This window comes from Carassius gibelio, chromosome A20, assembly GCF_023724105.1.
Source record: "Carassius gibelio isolate Cgi1373 ecotype wild population from Czech Republic chromosome A20, carGib1.2-hapl.c, whole genome shotgun sequence".
Taxonomy (NCBI): Eukaryota; Metazoa; Chordata; class Actinopteri; order Cypriniformes; family Cyprinidae; genus Carassius; species Carassius gibelio.
In genome coordinates, this window is record NC_068390.1 from 27,600,695 (window position 1) to 27,618,291 (window position 17,597).

A 17,597-nucleotide genomic window follows, 5' to 3' on the forward strand; every position below is an offset into this window, starting at 1 on the left:
TACATCTTCATTTACTGCATTTATTTGGTTCACTTTAAAACACAAAAATACACAATAAATATGACATTCACGGGTTACTGCACACAACTGGACAGTGTTTAAAATCAGAGACACTTTAAAACACTTGTAAACTTTTTTTTTCCCCCCTAATGGACCATGTAATGTGGATTTGGAATGGACAGGGTTAGTTAATGCCCACTGAAGGGGTCTAGTAGTGAATAAGTGGATGCTTTTACAGAGCTGTGCAACCCATCAAGCCTCCAACAGCAAGAATGCACCATGCGTCTTTTCACGCTTTCCTTATACAGTAGTGCTACCGCGTAACAGGAAGTGACATCGGTCAATGATTGTATACACAAACCCACAGTAAAGTGGTAAACCTGATGTGCTAGAAACTGATACAACTCGGTTAACGAAATCAGGCTTGCGATTACCACAGTGTACACGAGTAATACTGGCATAATATCAAGTGCTTCCCTTTCGAATTAACTAGAAAACGTCGCTAAAATTTTCACAAAACAGTAAAACAATTATCACGTCACGTCCAATAAAAACACACACTCCATAAAATGTAATATAAAACATTGGAGAACAAGGCACTTAAAATGCTTTGGTCAATAAAAACCAGTTCAGGACATATTTGTATTTACTAGCGCAAATACACCAATTAAAAGCATCAAACCGCCACGATGTAAACCAAGAATACGATTCGTGCACATGGCTTCGAAGCAACAGATTTGACCACTGTATATGTTTTCGGCTTTGAACGCTTCCAAAATATCATACACAGACCTCACCGTTCACATGTTTTTATATATTGGTTATATTTTGAACGAGAACATCTCTAGAGAATATTGCATGCTGGGATAGCTCTGGGCGGCATCGCTGCCACAAACTTCTCTCTCTCTCTCTAGTCGGACTAGGAACTAGGCTAAGACTAGGAGAAACCAAATAAAACCATGTGGTCAAGCAGGATTGGATTCGGCGTGTCTCTTGGTGCGCATAGGTACGTTAGCATGCAGCGCTCATTTAAAGGCCCACACCTCCAGGTTTTGGATGGTAAAGTCATGTTTGGAAGACAGTGGCCGGTTGTTGAAGGTGGCGCATTTGGACGAGAAGCCATGGTAAAGGCCAGCGTCCAGCCACAAGCCCAGACGACCCCTGGAAAACGGACAGTTTAGCATTAAACACAGCGAAACCTACATGTAGGGCACGTTAGCATGTTTCTGAACTCACCCTCCTCCACCAATCTGAAGGGAATCTGTGTTTCCTTTCACAAAGTATGAGTTTTCACCCGTCCAGCGGTAAACCTGAGGACATTGAGCGTCATTAACCAAAGATTTTCCGTGAAGCTGCTTTGCAACAATGTGTATCGCGAAAAGCGCTATGCAAATAAACGTGAATTCACTTAACTATAAACAAACCAAAACGGTCAAATTTTTTGAATACTGAAAAGTTTTAAACGATATAAGGGCCTTTTACGCTGTGCACGATTAAGCGATGTGAATTTAAGACGCCATGACATTCCTAAAATAGTCCCTTTGGAGCTACTCACAATTGTGGCGCAACAAAGCAATATTCTTAAATTTGGAACAGTGTGTTGATTATCTTTTGCTAGGAACCTTATGATTGATTCAAGATTCAAGCTCTGGTGGTTTGCTGGGTACTACGCAGTTGTGGTTGGTAGAAGCGGTGCGCAAGTTGGGTTGGGGCGGGTCATTAAAAACAAAACAAAACAATAAAATCATCATCAGAAACACACCTTGATCTCTGGGCGGAAGCTGTAGAGGAAGGTCTCTCCTGTACCATAACAGTACGTACTCACTCGGAAAGGGTGAGTGGAAAATGCTCCAAAAATCTGCAGGAGAAAATGAAGAGTTTTTTTTACACGGCAACACCAGTTTCACCAATTGTGACACCAACAGCGGTCACAGTAGTGATGTACCTGGTTCTCCATATCTTTGATGACCATCAACACAGGGCAGTCCAGGGTCATCATGTTCCTGTACAGGGTTTTCAGGCTGGTTCCGTGTACCAATGTACTGTAGACCAGACGCCACGGATAGCCCTGAACACGGGCCGGCAATCGAGTGGACAACTGCAGAGGAGACGGTCAATGGCTAATGGTTTTTGAGAATTAGTAAAAAAACATATCAAGGAACAGAAATTGGATCCCCGTGGCTCCTGACGATATATTGAGGTCTTATGAAGCGAAACGATCAGTGTGTGCAAGAACCTGAACATTATTCAAAAAAAAAAGAAAGGTCCGGAGGCAAAAGGTCTGGAGTGAAGTCTGGTTCACAAATGAATCGTTCTTTTGAATCAATTCTTTTCAGTGAACTAGTTGAGCCAGTTAATCAAACAGGACTGAATCGCCTGCAACAGTTTGCGACTCGAGTAGCACAAATCTACAAGTTACTCAATCGAAACTCACTTTTCCAGATGGCTGACAGTCACTCAGACTATAAATGAGTCAAAATAGCTGCGTATCGGATTCAATGATAAATTAACTTATTTATCGCTCAAGTTCCTCCAACAGTCACTCAATCAAGAAAAACAATCAGACTTGGACGAATAAGCCATAAAACATCTACGATTCGCATCATTATTGGGTACTTTAATAATATAACGGTGTATATATTACATCATTGTGATACTGAACCAGTTCACCGTCTGAAAGAACCAGTTCTTCAGGAAAAGAATCGAGTTCCTCATTTGCCTGCGGCTCTGGATTAAATATAATTAAGCTGTAAATAATGTCCAGTTTCTTTCACGGATTGATCGCTTTGCTTCATAAGACCACAATATATCGTTAGGAGTCCCAGGCATTAATTTAGTTTTCCTTGATATGCTTTTTTTGATTCTCAAAAACAGGTAGCCATTGCATTTTATGAATCACCAAATACTGTCCGTTTAAAGTAGCAAACAATGGAGACCTTCTCAATGTGCGTGTCCTCCAGAAGAGCACTGTCGTCCATCAGAACAGGAAGAAGATCTAGAAGTTCCTCGTCCTCGAAACTGAAGCTCTGGCGTCTCTTGGCATCGTTAATCGTGATGATCTGACGGCAAAGAACAAACCGAGCGCTCATATCGATCATATTCTTGTAGCAGTTTCTCCCAAATGTTTTCCCGGAGTCACATGTTCCTCACCTCCCAGCTGCGAGGAACCGGGTTACTAAAGAAGAAGTTGTCGATAATGCTGAGCTCGTCTTTCTCCACGACTACAAAGCCTTGCTCCTGAGTATCCTTCCCATAGATGTCTGGAGACCATTGGATGAAGAACGAGTACATGTGGTCCACTCTTTGAAGAAATGGCAGAATGGTTTGTTCAGAAGCGTAATCTCTCATATTAAACCCATTCACATATTGAGGAGCCCATCCGTACCTCTCTTGAGGCACAGCAAACCAATATTCTGGTTGCCGCCCTCTGCCAATGTACGAGTGGGCGGGGCTAGACGTCCAACCAGTGGCGAAAGACTTCCTCATTGGTTTCCTCATCTTAAAGCAGAGGAACATGGGCGGAGCTTTGCTCTTTTCTTCGTTGGACAGCAGCATGTCTGTAAATCAGATCAGATCTCAACTCAGCGTTTAATACACACAAGCTGCTCCATACTACCGCAACATTATTTTTTGTTTTAACGCATGCAATGCATCCATGTATCCATCATGGAGAAGGCAATCCCACAACACACTGCAAAAAGCTCTTTTTACTGTATGTTTAGCAACTAAAAAATTAAAGATACCTGTGAGCATTCCAACGGTTTCTTATTTTTTATATCAATTTTAACATGGTTAACAACAGTGTTGTGCAGTAACTAGTTACAATAATAAGTATTAGTAATACTTTTTGCAGTAACTAGTAGTGTATCTAATTACTATTAAGATTTCGTTAACAAGCATCCATAAAACAGCTTGTTACTTTTAATGCATCAACCCCTACAGACTCGCACACATTTAATAAACGCATTCAGTTAAGATAATAAGACACTGTATGGTTGTTACCATTCAAATGAAATCATTATCAACAAACTCAAAAGTTTTAAGTTTTACATTTAGATGTAGTAAGTCAGACTGTTTAATGAAAATAAGAGGTTCCATGAATGCATTTACACAGTAAAATTTCAACCTTTTTTATAAAATTTCAAAAATAATATTCTAAGATTAATGTTTTTTTTTTTGTTTTTTTTTTTGAACATACAAATGTTGGGAAAATGCAATTTTAAATATGAAACCAAAGAACTAGAAGGTGGTGGCAAGTCACTGTCTTAATGAGGGAGTCATTGATTCGTTCAAGGTGATACTTTTTTGCAGGATTCTTAGATGAATGAAAAGTAAAAAAAAAGAGCATTTATTTAAAATATATTTCTTTTTAAACAATACACACTACAGTTCAAATGTTTGGGGTCAGTAAATTTGTATTTTTACTGTAAATTTGTAAACTTTTATTCAGCAATGATGTGTTAAATTGTTGAGAAGTGATAGCAAGTATTTATACTGTTAGAAAAGATTTAAACTTTTTATTCATCAAAGAGTCCTGAAAAAAGGAAAAAATATTTGGCAGCACAACATTAATAATTCTAATAATAAATCAGTATACTAGAATGATTTATGAAGGATCATGTGACACTTTATACTGCAGTAATGATGATGGAAATTCAGCTTTATATCGCAGAAATAAATTATATATTTAAAAGATATTAAAATACAAACCATTTTATATTGTAATAACATTTTGCAAGATTACCATTTTTTCTGTATTTTTGATCAAATAAATGCAAACTTGATGAAAAGAGACCTCTTTAACCTGATAACTGTCACTCACGTTTTTGAAGATAGACATGAATGTGCATGATACAAACCTAAATTTTTTTAATTCATGTCTGAAAACATTTTGTAACATGATTTTGATGTACCATTTACATGGTAATGCAATGTCTGATTTTAAAATGGGTTTTGAAGGATGAATTTTGAGATTTTATGTTTTCAAGTGATATATAACTTCTGATGATTTCTAAAATGTGACAGAGAAAAAGGCAACGAGGAAGTCTTTTTTTTAAACAAAGGTCAAAACTCCTTTTGTAATGTAGATTTCTGAGGGTGCACTCTTGTCATAAATTCATCTATTACTTTTCCTACATAATTTCTAACCAAAAATATTGGTAAAATATATATTTGGGAGTCTTAGACCTTTCCAACGATATATAGTTTGTCAAGATTAGATTAGATTTGATTGTAATATAGTATAGTCAACGTAGGCATCCCGAATACGGGACGGGGTGACATTTAACAGGTTAAAACACATTACAAATCTTTCTGATTTGTTTGAATCGACTTATTTATAACTTTTGAATGGCAGTGTGTGTGTATGCATATGTATGTATATATATATAAAACATTAAAAAAGTAATAAATCTCAAATATAATATGCATTGTATAAATTGAAGCTATTCACTTCGGATTGATTATATTATTATACAAATTATTAAATATTTAAATTAACAAAAAGACATTATACACACACACAATATATATATATGTAGGGCTGTCCTCAACGAAATAGTTTTCTGGTCGACTAGCTGTTGTTCATTTGAAGCATTGGTCGACTAATTGCACGTTTATTAATAAACCATTTAATTAATTATAATAAGCCTTTAACTGCCAACATAGGCTACTGAGAGCTCAAGTACACACATAAAGCTTGTCACAGCGCACCGGCAGAAGTAATGATTATGAATTTGTCAGTGAAAAACAGTAAGGATTATTAAAATGTTAAACAAGTGCTTTCTATGTTTTCGGATTAAGGGATGAAGTCGGCGACACTGACTCCGCAGTAGTGAACATAATCTGAGATTGTGTCTTCCGTTTGAATGGCTTCGTTTAAAAAAGTAAATAATTCAGTTTCTATAGATATATATTTTAATGTCTGTAAGGGAAAGATACTGTATACACCGAGATCACACTCAAGTTTAGAGACCGAGACGGCAGAAAGAGCATCTTGTTTGCTTTCATTATTTTACAAAAGCACAATATCATCTGTCAGTGAGCGCGACTAATAAAAAAATTGGTTGACTAGGCTTTTTTTGGTCGACTAACTATTAGTCGACTATTTGGGGGCAGCCCTACTAAAAAAACATGACGGATAATTAGAAACTAAATTAAATTAGTTCTAAAATTAATAAAACCGAAAATGTAAATAACTGAAATAAATATATAAACAAACTATTTTTTTCTTCAGATTTATATAAAAAAAATTATATAATAAAAAAAATGTAAAAAAGACTGTGGAAAATTTTGTTAAACATGTACAAAAAATTACTAAGTTACAATTTCCTTAATTTATGGTAACTGAAATAAACCTAAAACTGGAATTAAAACTATTTAGAAAAAAAAAAAAAATACAAAAACACACACACCAAAGAATTAAAGTAAAATTAATAATTAAAAAAACTTACAATAAAATAAATAAATACTATAATAATATATAAATAAGTTTCTTATTTCAGTTAGGATGCTGCCTATGTAGACGGAAGGCAGCAAAGCAGTACATTAGTTTCAGAAACCGAGCTTAAAAAATTAATAAAATAAAAAAAGTATATGCGCATCTCAAAAACAATCCTTGGCTGTGATTGGCTGGTTTTCCTGTCAATCATACAGACTCACCTTCGATTGGTCTCTGTATTCTATTTAGCAGCCACGACTTCATCTCGGCCTCACTGGCTCGTCTGTGTATCTCCGCTTCAGGAAGCTCTACGTCCGAGTTTGGCGTCTTACTATCCTCAACATTTGGTCCAGGCCAACTACATTTCCCAGAGTCCTCTGGGGTCATCTCTTTTTGGTCTCTTGCGATCGCCTCGATTGCTGAGACTCTGTTTGCTAACGTTTCACCCCTTGTTTTGGTCACCTCGTCCACTTCTATGACGGCTTCCTTCCCATCATGCACCAGTGCTGGTTGGTCCAGCTTTTCGGGTAGATACAACCTCACTGATTGGTCTGTTGGCGTCTTTCTTTGCTCCTGTGGTGGCGCCCCCTCGTGGCCGGAGCAGGTGGTGTTACAGTCGCTCTGCAGGAGCTCCAGTTCGGTGAAACCTTCGTCCGACGGAGATTTGTCAGGGATCTGGCACTCTGATATCTCAGAGATGGCCGCTTCGATATCGTCTAACACGATTAGTTGGTTGGGCGCTCCGAGAGCCTCGTAACGACTAAAGGGGTTCAGATCTTGTTCGGAGGGAAGCTCCTCCCACTCGCCCGGCCTGTCATCATCATCATGAGAGGGGAGATGGTGAAATTAAAGAGAAAAACAAACAAAACATCCCAAATGAACAAACTCGAGACAAGTGAACATGACAAATAAATATGACAAAACTTAAGGGATAAAAGTGGTGTTTGGTGTCAAAGCTGAACGCAAATGGAACGAGTGAGAAAAAGTGAAAGAGGTGGAGTATTTCAGGTGATCTACATCTCTCATTCTGTGGGAATAAATTAAAAAAAGCTTGGGTTTCAAGCAAGCTTGAAACATAAACTTTACACAACATTTAAATTATTCAATTAATATAAATAAAATAATAATACAAAATTATTTAATAAATAAAGAAAATAAATTAAAATTAAAATTAATAAAATAAAAACAAATACCGGTAAAATAAAATAAATCAGATTCCAATCAAATAAATTAATATTTGGAGAAAATTAGATAAGTTAAAATAAAATAAATGCCAAGTAAATTACATTTAAGTGAATAAATAAATACAATAAAAAAGTAATAAAAAATTTAAAAAATAAATACATTTCATTTAAAAAACAACTGGATTGCTGTTGGTCAATGTTAAAATATGAAATACTAAATTAATTTAAATACTAAATTAATTTAATTTCAACAATTGAACTGCCAAATATTACCACAGAAACAAACTAAATCATGAGAAATTAGAACAGCTAAACCCCTAAAGATAAAAAAGCAAAGGATCTGGCTTCTAATAGATTACATAATAAAAGTCCTTATGGTGTTTAATTAGGTAATTATGATTACCATGAAACCAAACCAATGGGTTAAATGCTATAGAAAAGCAATTTAAGTTTCTCTGGAAGAGTGTTTTCAGCTTGTTAATTTTCATGATAAAAATATGGCATGCAGTTGCTTCAAACTGTTGTACAACGTAAAATCGATATAATACAATACAAAACCAGTTATAAGGGTCAAATTTGGTCAAATTATATGTGGTTTGTTAGAAAAGAACAATATTTGTCCGAGATACGACTAATGCATTTGAAAATCCACAATCTGATGGTGCAACAATAAAAATTAAATCGTGAGAAAATCATCAAATGAATTGTTAGCAATGCATCTAAAGTCCTGCTTACGACGGCAGCGAGTCCTTGCGCTTCATTCGGGACACGTCGTCATACAGAGCCACGGACAGCACCTCCTCCATGGGACAGATGAGACCGTACTCCTCACAGCCGTTCTCCAGCACCAGCGGGTCAGATTTGTGCGGGTCAAACATGATGTTATTGGGTGTTATAATCAACACTCCTCCCACGACGCCCTGCAGAGATCCCAGAAGTCAAACACAAGCCTCATTTAATGCATCATGCAAATCACTTTACTGAGTATAAATGTATCTGGGATGACCAGAAATCCATTGGTCAGAAGGTTTTTAACACTGTATCCTATCAGAGTTGATAAGGTGTGTAACGGTGCATGCATTCGCTCCAATGAATATTAGACTATATACACTACCTTCTTAAAGAAGTCTCTTATAGTCATCAAGGCTGTGTTTATTTAATCAAAAATACTGAAAAATATACAGTAATCTTTCATAATGTTATTACTATATAGAATAACAGGTTCTATTTTAATATCTTTTAAAATAGAATTTATTTCTGTGATGCAACGCTGAATTTCCATCATCATTACTCAAGTGTAAAGAGTCACATTTATTATTGGAATTATTGATGTTGAAATTGTTATTTTATGGAAACTGCGATTCTTTATTTTTCGGTATTCTTTGACGAATAAAAAAAGTTAAAAAAGAACAGGATTTATTTGAAATATGAATCTTTTGGAACCATATAAATCATTTCTTAATAATTTAACACACCCTTGCTGAATAAAAGTTAATTAAAAATTATAATAATAAAATGCACTGACCACAAACTTTTAAACTGTAGTGTATATTGTTAGAAAATATTTCTATTTTAAACAAATGCTCTTCTTTTTAACTTTTTATTCATCAAAAAAGATTTTAATGTATATTAAAATAGAAAAACGTTATTTTACATCATAATAATATGTTATAATATAAGACGTATTAATTATTTAATGTATGCTTAAATAAATCTGTTATGAAACAAGCAATTTCCAAACTGCACAATGTGCAATTTACATCTTTACATGCATTTATTTTATTTATTTTTTTAAGTTGAGTGACCGTTGATTATTATATTTAAAAATAAATAGCAATTAAATTTAAGTTAGCTCTGTTGCTACATTGTAGCCTTATAGTAAAATAAAAGGGCTCCCTGTAGTTGAGCTTAGCATAAGAAAATTATAAAATGTATTTAAAGAAAGAGGTTATAAAGAGTTTATTATATTTATTTAAAGAAAGAGCTGATTATAATGCAAATGTCATGTAATTTTCATCTTAAAAGTCTTTGTTTTCCACCAGGAGATTTTTCTTTTCCTGTCATCTTCATGAATGAAACGTGAATCTTTACTGAATCTTTACAGAACGTTTCTGAAATGTGGATGTCAGGCTCACCGTGTCGTCAGTGAAGTACTTGCAGCTCATCTTGATGAATCTGACGGTGGTGGGACTCTCGTCTTCAGACAGATCCTGTCAGACGGAGATATCAGAGATCCATTAGTGCTGTCTGACTGCATTAGTCAACAATACAGCAGAATGAAGCAAAAACTCCTCCGGATGAAGGATACTGGAGATTTAAGCACTTTAATACAGCCCCGCCAGTAACAAACAAGCTTAATATCATATTAATATTAATAATTCATGAGCTTTTATGAAATTCTGGGGTTGGAGGAAACCTGAAAACAATCAAGCTAAATTGAAACACTTACTAAAATAGGACTAGTTTGTGTGTTTCCTATTAAATACATCAGAAAAATTGTTCGAATTTATTGAACAATTTATTAAACATTATTAGGATATTTAAATCTAAGGGGGACTTGACTAAGAAAAAAGTTGTTTAATCACTGATTGTATAGCGCTGTGTTATTTTAGTATCATTGAGATACTATTATATATATATTTATATTTTATACTTATATTTTTTTTTACTATTTTATATATATATATATATTTATTTATTTATTTTTTGTTATTTTCATTTAAATTGTTATTTTTGCTATAAATGTGTAAAAAAACAATTCTCATTTTTAGTTGTATACATCGTAAAATTAAATAAAGCGGAAATAAAATTAAATCAAATCTAAATATTAGATAACTAAAAATAACTAAAAATAAACTGAAGTTTAAAAACTACAATGACAAAAAAAAATATTTCTTTTTTAAAAAGCACAATTAGAAGCAATTAAACTAAATTAATAAAACTAAAATTAAGAAAAATTTTACCAAATTATATTAAAAAGCCTAAATGATACATTTTAGTACATCAAGTTAAATTCAATGAAAATTAAAAAGTTAAAATTAAATAAGAAGCTCTTAATAAATATAAAACAGTTTTTTATACATATTTTAGTATTTAAAAATTAGTATTTAAAATATATACATATATTTTAGTTTCTGATTTTCATTTTATTAAAAAAAAATCAAATATATAAATATAAATATAAATTTATATATATATATATTTTTTAAAGCACAATAAAAAAACAATTTAATTAAATAAAACTAAAGTTTTAATAAAAACATAAAAAAGTTAAGGTTAAATAAGATTTTAAAGGTTTTTATACATATTTATTTTTTTGTTTCAGTTAACTATAATAACCCTGTTCTAGCATTACTTTACACTAATTATGTTTTTATTATAGTGGGATGTTTGACTCATAAAAGAGTTTAAGCAGTGTGTGTCTTCCTTGTGATATTCGAACACTGTTCTGCTTCACACAGTTGGTGTGCTTGTGAATCTATTCACAGAGAAAATGAGAAAACCGTCCGTCTGAAGCGCTTTACCTTCATCTCCTTCTCTGTGGACTCTGACGCTGAGAGACGCTCACAGGAGCCGTCCACCTGAGAACTGCGCTCTGATTGGTCCACATCAGGGACGAACAGTTTCTGTGCGGGATCGAGAGAAACGAGACGGTCAGTTCTAGGCTTTACTCAATCACAGATCAGCCAGCGGGAGAGGAACGCACCTGTCCAGGTACCACGCTGTGAGAGAAGAGACGGTTCAGATGCAGCAGTTCGTTCGGGGTGATGTTGAACTTCAGAGCGATGCTGTTCAGAGTGTCCTTCGGTCCGACCTGACCAGTCAAACACATCACATATAAGCGGTTTACTGATGAGAGGAGCAGTGTTTGTACAGTCAGAATCACTCACCGTGAACTCCACAGTCCCTGGAGGTTTGCTTTTCTCTTTCTTGGTCCGGCTGTAGTCATCTGAAAAGAAAAGATTCAACAGGCAAGATATTTAGAGGATGCTTATATCCTTGCTGAATCACAGAACAATTACTTCTTGCTGAGAAAGATACTGAATAAATACTGAACGATGATCATGATGAAGTAACAAAAAAAAACAAACAAAAAAAAACAGAAAAAATAAAAAAAATAAAATGAAAAAAAAATTATTTAAAAAATTATATATATATATATATATATATATATATATATATATATATATATATATATATATATATATATATATATATAAAAAATAATAATAATATTTTAAATAATTTTCAGTCATTTTCATTTCATTTAATGTACTAAATAAGTAAAACTATGTAAACATAAAATTCCTAAAACTTTAACAGAAATGTAAATGAAATCAGAAAAATAGAAACAAACTAAAAATATTATTTTAATAATATAATTTCAACAGTGATAAAATAACACTTGTGTGGTCCGATTTGAAAAGTAATGACTCTAATTAAGCGGTTCTATTGAACGAATGAATCAAAAAAGAATCAAACGACTCAAATGACTCAACCAAGGAACGACTCACTGAATCACTGAATCAGTCAAAATGTTACTTAAAACCAAAAACTGTTACAGTGGGTTAAACTGTAACATTGAATTCAAATTTAAAAGTAGCGTCTGGTTGTTCATTTCAGTGTTTTTATTGTTAACTAAAATGTAAATACTGAATTGAAATAATCATTAACTGACAAAGTTGAAATAATACATTGAACAAAAAACATATATGGCAATTAAAAATTATCTATTCATCATAGCATATAACCCTTAGGTTATTAGATTAAATAAAAAAGATAGAAAAAAGACAAAATTATAATAAAATACTATAATTATATAAATTTTGACTTAAAATAACAGTTAATAAAATAGGCTGAAAAATGTACTTAAAATCTTAAATATGTAAATAAATGACATAACAAAGGTCATTTTCATTACTAAATAAAAATATTAAAATGTACTATAAATCAAAATCAGAAATATTATTACAGTAATATAAAATTAAGAAATATAATAATTTAGTATTATAAAATTATATAATAAGTGTACATCAGAGGTGTAAAATTACAATACTGATATTTATTTACTTTATTATTATTAACTAATATTTATTGATTATTAATTTCCTTAATTTAAAAATTAAAACTACCTAACTTTTATTTTGATGGGTTTTCGTAAGCGTAGCTTCTGTTGTGTTGATAAGAGCTTTTAATTACAAGCGTGGGAAGATGGTTTTTATATGTTGTGTTCCCAAAATGCAATTTAATTAAAACTCAGACTTTGGCATCTAATAATTAAGCCATGTGGCGATTTTGGATTTATTTTGATCAATTACATAGCCCTACTCATAAATATTCTTGAAATTGTAAGAGTAAAGATAGACACTAAATAAGAAAATAAAAAAACTGATTTCATTAAAACTCCTTCAATGAGATTCAATGTGTTCACCTGAGCCTCTCGCTCTTTCCGGATTCCTCTCCTGAGATCGACCAATGGGAGCGGGCTCACAGATGACTGGAGTCTTGGATTCCAAATCTGATTGGTTCTGCTCGGCATCTGCTTTCTCTGATTGGCTCTGCTTCAGCTGCCGCTTCTTCTTCAGCCTGAGATAATATATAAATATAATATATAATAAATATATGTAATATGTATGGCTTCAGCTTTGTACGTCATAATGACTTTTTATTTAATAATTTTGACTTTGTCACAATTATGACACAGTATCTCATAATCTTAATGTCAGAATAGTTTCTTAGTATCTCAAAATTATGACTTTTCCCCCTCATAATTTCAACACATAAGTATGTCATAATTATCAATTTTTATATCCAAATTTTGAGTTTTTTACATCTTAACTTCGGCTAACATTATAATTATGACATGGTATCTCATTATTCTTACTTTTTTATTTGTAATTTTGTCATTGTGTTTAATATTTATGCCTTTATCTTCAAAATTTTTACTTTGTACGTCATAAATACTTTTTATATAATAATTGTGAATATTTGTCACAATTATGACAGTATCTCATAAAGTTGATGTCATAATTGTTACTTAGTATCTCAAAATTAAGACTTTTTTTCCTTCATATTTTCAATACTGTAAGTCATAATTATGAATTTTTATATCAAATATTGAGTTTTGTACATCATAACTTTGGCTAACGTCATAATTATGATTAATATCTCATAATTTTACTTTTTAAAATTTATTTTATACATCATAACGTTGACATATGTCACAATTATGACTTGGTATCTCATAATTCTGACTTTTTTCTTCTAATTTTGACATTACATGTAATATGTATGGCTTTTATTATCATAATTTTTACTTTTTATGTCATAATGACTTTTTATATAATAATTTTGACTTTATCACAATTATGACACAGTATCTCATAATGTTGATGTCATAATTGTTACTTAGTATCTCAAAATTAAGACCTTTGTCCTCATAATTTCAACTTTGTATGTTATAATTATGAATTTTCTATATCCAAATTTGCAGTTTTATACATAATAATTTCAACATATGTCACAATTATGATTTGGTATCTCATAATTCTGACTTATTTCTTGTAATTTCGACAGTTCAAGTCATATTTATGGCTTTATTCTCATAATTTTAACTTTGTACATCATAATGACTTTTTTTATAATAATTTAGAATATTTGTCACAATTATGACACATTATCTCATAATGTTGATCTCATAATTGTTACTTAGTATCTCAAAATTAAGACTTTTTTTCCTAATAATTTCAACACTGTATGTCATAATTACCACTTTTTATATCCAAATTTTGAGTGTTCCTCTTTCATCAATCCCTTAATGTCTGTCCACTCGGCTCTCACTTCCTGTCAAGTACTTCCTGTGTAAATTACATCTCACCTGGCGAAGTATCCAGGCCTCTTCTCTGTCTTCTCCATTGTGGATGTCTGAAATGCTCCAACTCCAGTATCAGTCGTGCAATGTTGCCTGAGCGTTCCTGTCTTCACAAAGAAAGGAGGTTATGATTGGCCCTTAAATACACTCGCCCTTATCTTTAGCCTCGGGTCAATGGGTCACCTAGAGGGTTGCTGCAATGACCCCCAAAAACATAAGCATCAGGGACGAGAAACCGCCGATTCAGACCTGACCTGACAAAACTGAGCTTGTTTTTTGGGGGTGAAGCCACTGGATCATATATCTTTATTGTTAAAACACTCATTATTGTCCAAGATCAACAAAAGCCAGTGACAAGCAGTGATTAGATTGAGCCCAAGCATCTGATTACTACCTGATATCTCCAATCAATCAGCTTTGGTCACACCAAACTGAACAAACAAATTACATAATCAGATTAAAACCCACGTCTGAGATGTGAAACACACGTTAAGCACGTAACTTTTACGCGCATGCATGCAGCATGACGTCACGTGCGTCACAGAGGATCTGACACGCGCGCACAACACTAGAAATTAATGCACGTGTGACAACATTATGTGCATGCATTATATGCAAGGTTTTTACAAAAGATCACATCATGCACACCTTTACACACAGGCAGGACAAATGATGTATGCTCATATTATATATAAACAGGCATGCCAATACATCAAGTGCACTAAACACGTTCCTGTTGCATGCATTTGAAACGTACGTGGTCCTGTCATTCAGATGATCTGATTATGGGATTCAGAAGGTAATGCATCGCATGCACATGTGCAGAGAAGCAAACACCCACCTAAACAAACACTGACGTCCCACAGCTTCCTTTACTTCTCAACAGCATCAGGCGTCGATTATGACAATAATATTCGTATTTAAGTGGTGCATGTGGATTTTTGGTGCAGTGTGTGTCTTGTGATATTCGTGATATTCAAGTGGTGCAGTCCAAGCTACCAGGCTAACGCTAGTAAAGTATTAAACTCCATCTATATCGAGATTCAAAGCATATTCCGTGTTTTCTGGATGAATTTCTGCCTGTTTTCGGGACTTTGAGCTGTTATATCGACAAAAAAATCGACCGAGACGCTGGATGTGCGTGTTTGGGTTTGCAAATAGAATTATTTATGCATTCATATCTCAATTTAAATGTAGTTTTCCTCATAGGTCGAAGTCCTTCCTAGCCACGCCCCTTTCCCCGTATGATTGACAGGAAAAGCGGAAACGCCCCTCCCCCGCTTTAACTCCAGATCCATGACGTATTCATTTTGTGCGTTTTTATTGTTGTACAGTTTTATTTTAACTTTTTATACATAGAAGGCATCCATAAAATCCTTTGTGGAATTTCATATGTATATTTTCAAATAGTATATTATTTTGTACTGTATTGCAACAGGAGATGCACTTTTTCACTGGAGGAAGTGTTATTATGGATTATGAACTCATATTTTAGACATTAAAAGTGTCTCAATGCTGTATTTGTTTCATCTTTTGTCTTCTCCAGATGTTAACTGATGGACTGGAGCAGGGGTGGTTCTAGGGTGAGTGGAGATCCGGGGCTTAGCCCAGAAAAATCCATGTATGTGACTTTTTATTTTAATAAATCAGAAAGATTTACCTTGTTTAAAATATACAAAAACAATAAAAACAAAAACAAATTTAAAACATTTTATTTAAAGTATTGAGGAAAACACATTTGCTTTTTGCAAACAAAAATTAAGAATTGCAAAACAAATGAAACAGCGCGAAAGCAATGCTTTTGCAATACATATTTTCCATGGTCATATCTATTAATTTATTTGCAACGCTGCTTTTATTTTGCGTGTCAGTCTAGTTTGAGCTTGCGATACCATTTTTCCTTTGCGTTTCACTTTTCTGCACATCTCTCTTTGTGGCACTGTTATGACGTGGGGGCGGAGTCAATGGACGGGGGCGTGTACAACATGCCTCCATGTAAGTGACGTCATCGACCCGAGACGCAGCTCACTGATCCAGGTCTCGTTTATTTTTATTCAGTAGCATTAAAACATTCATGTTTTGTTTAATTTACTTTATTAACAAATGTATGTGTATTAGCAGCGTTTGTTAAAGTTAAAGAAGTTGTTAACATGAACATCTGCTGTTTATTTCTCTTGATGTGCACACTTTTACAGCATTATGTGTATTGGGATCGCAAATCATTTGAGTCAGTTCGGGAGTTCGTAGCGGGATCGCGAATCATTTGAGTCAGTTCGGGAGTTCGTAGCGGGATCGCGAATCATTTGAGTCAGTTTGGGGATCGCCAATCATTTGAATAAGTTCGTGAGTTCGTAGCGGGATCGCGAATCATTTGAATCAGTTCGGGAGTTCGTAGCGGGATCGCGAATCCTTTGAGTCAGTTCGGGAGTTCGTAGCGGGATCGCGAATCATTTGAGTCAATTTGGGGATCGCCAATCATTTGAATAAGTTCGTGAGTTAGTAGCGGGATCGCGAATCATTTGAATCAGTTCGGGAGTTCGTAGCGGGATCGCGAATCATTTGAGTCAGTTCGGGAGTTCGTAGCGGGATCGCGAATCATTTGAGTCAATTTGGGGATCGCCAATCATTTGAATAAGTTCGTGAGTTCGTAGCGGGATCGCGAATCATTTGAATCAGTTCGGGAGTTCGTAGCGGGATCGCGAATCATTTGAGTCAGTTCGGGAGTTCGTAGCGGGATCGCGAATCATTTGAGTCAATTTGGGGATCGCGAATCATTTGAATAAGTTCGTGAGTTCGTAGCGGGATCGGGAATCATTTGAATCAGTTCGGGAGTTCGTAGCGGGATCGCGAATCATTTGAGTCAGTTCGGGAGTTCGTAGCGGGATCGCGAATCATTTGAGTCAGTTCGGGAGTTCGTAGCGGGTTCGCGAATCATTTGAGTCAATTTGGGGATCGCCAATCATAGCTGTATATGGATAGGCATCTTTAACTAATTTAGTAGCTAGTTATAATTACGTTTTCCACGCATGTTTAGGTGTGATATGTGAACTTGTATTTTTTGTTTTAAAGATGTGTCTTTTAACAGTATCAAGTATATTCAAAA

The 17,597-nt window shown here is 34.0% G+C and overlaps 1 protein-coding gene across 5 annotated transcripts; it reads right to left on the reverse strand.

Annotated features, from left to right (window-relative positions):
• Positions 1-6: 6 nt before the first annotated feature.
• On the reverse strand, positions 7-15,660 carry LOC127938814 (nuclear receptor coactivator 7). Of its 5 annotated transcripts, none has more exons than XM_052535706.1 (16): positions 15,336-15,660; positions 14,501-14,597; positions 13,055-13,209; positions 11,514-11,572; positions 11,330-11,437; positions 11,148-11,249; positions 9,759-9,833; positions 8,359-8,543; positions 6,661-7,250; positions 3,386-3,557; positions 3,151-3,301; positions 2,937-3,059; positions 1,946-2,098; positions 1,763-1,858; positions 1,237-1,310; positions 7-1,161 (listed from the first exon to the last, which is right to left on the reverse strand). In XM_052535706.1, exons 2-16 carry the CDS (start codon positions 14,536-14,538, stop codon positions 1,026-1,028), a joined length of 2,217 nt encoding a protein of 738 aa, XP_052391666.1. In that variant the 5' UTR covers positions 14,539-14,597; positions 15,336-15,660; the 3' UTR covers positions 7-1,025. The 5 variants fall into 5 exon arrangements, with proteins under 5 accessions (XP_052391666.1, XP_052391665.1, XP_052391664.1 ...); XM_052535705.1 differs by having other exon boundaries at positions 14,501-14,601; XM_052535704.1 differs by lacking the exon at positions 15,336-15,660 and adding an exon at positions 14,889-15,031 and having other exon boundaries at positions 14,501-14,601.
• Positions 15,661-17,597: the final 1,937 nt, after the last annotated feature.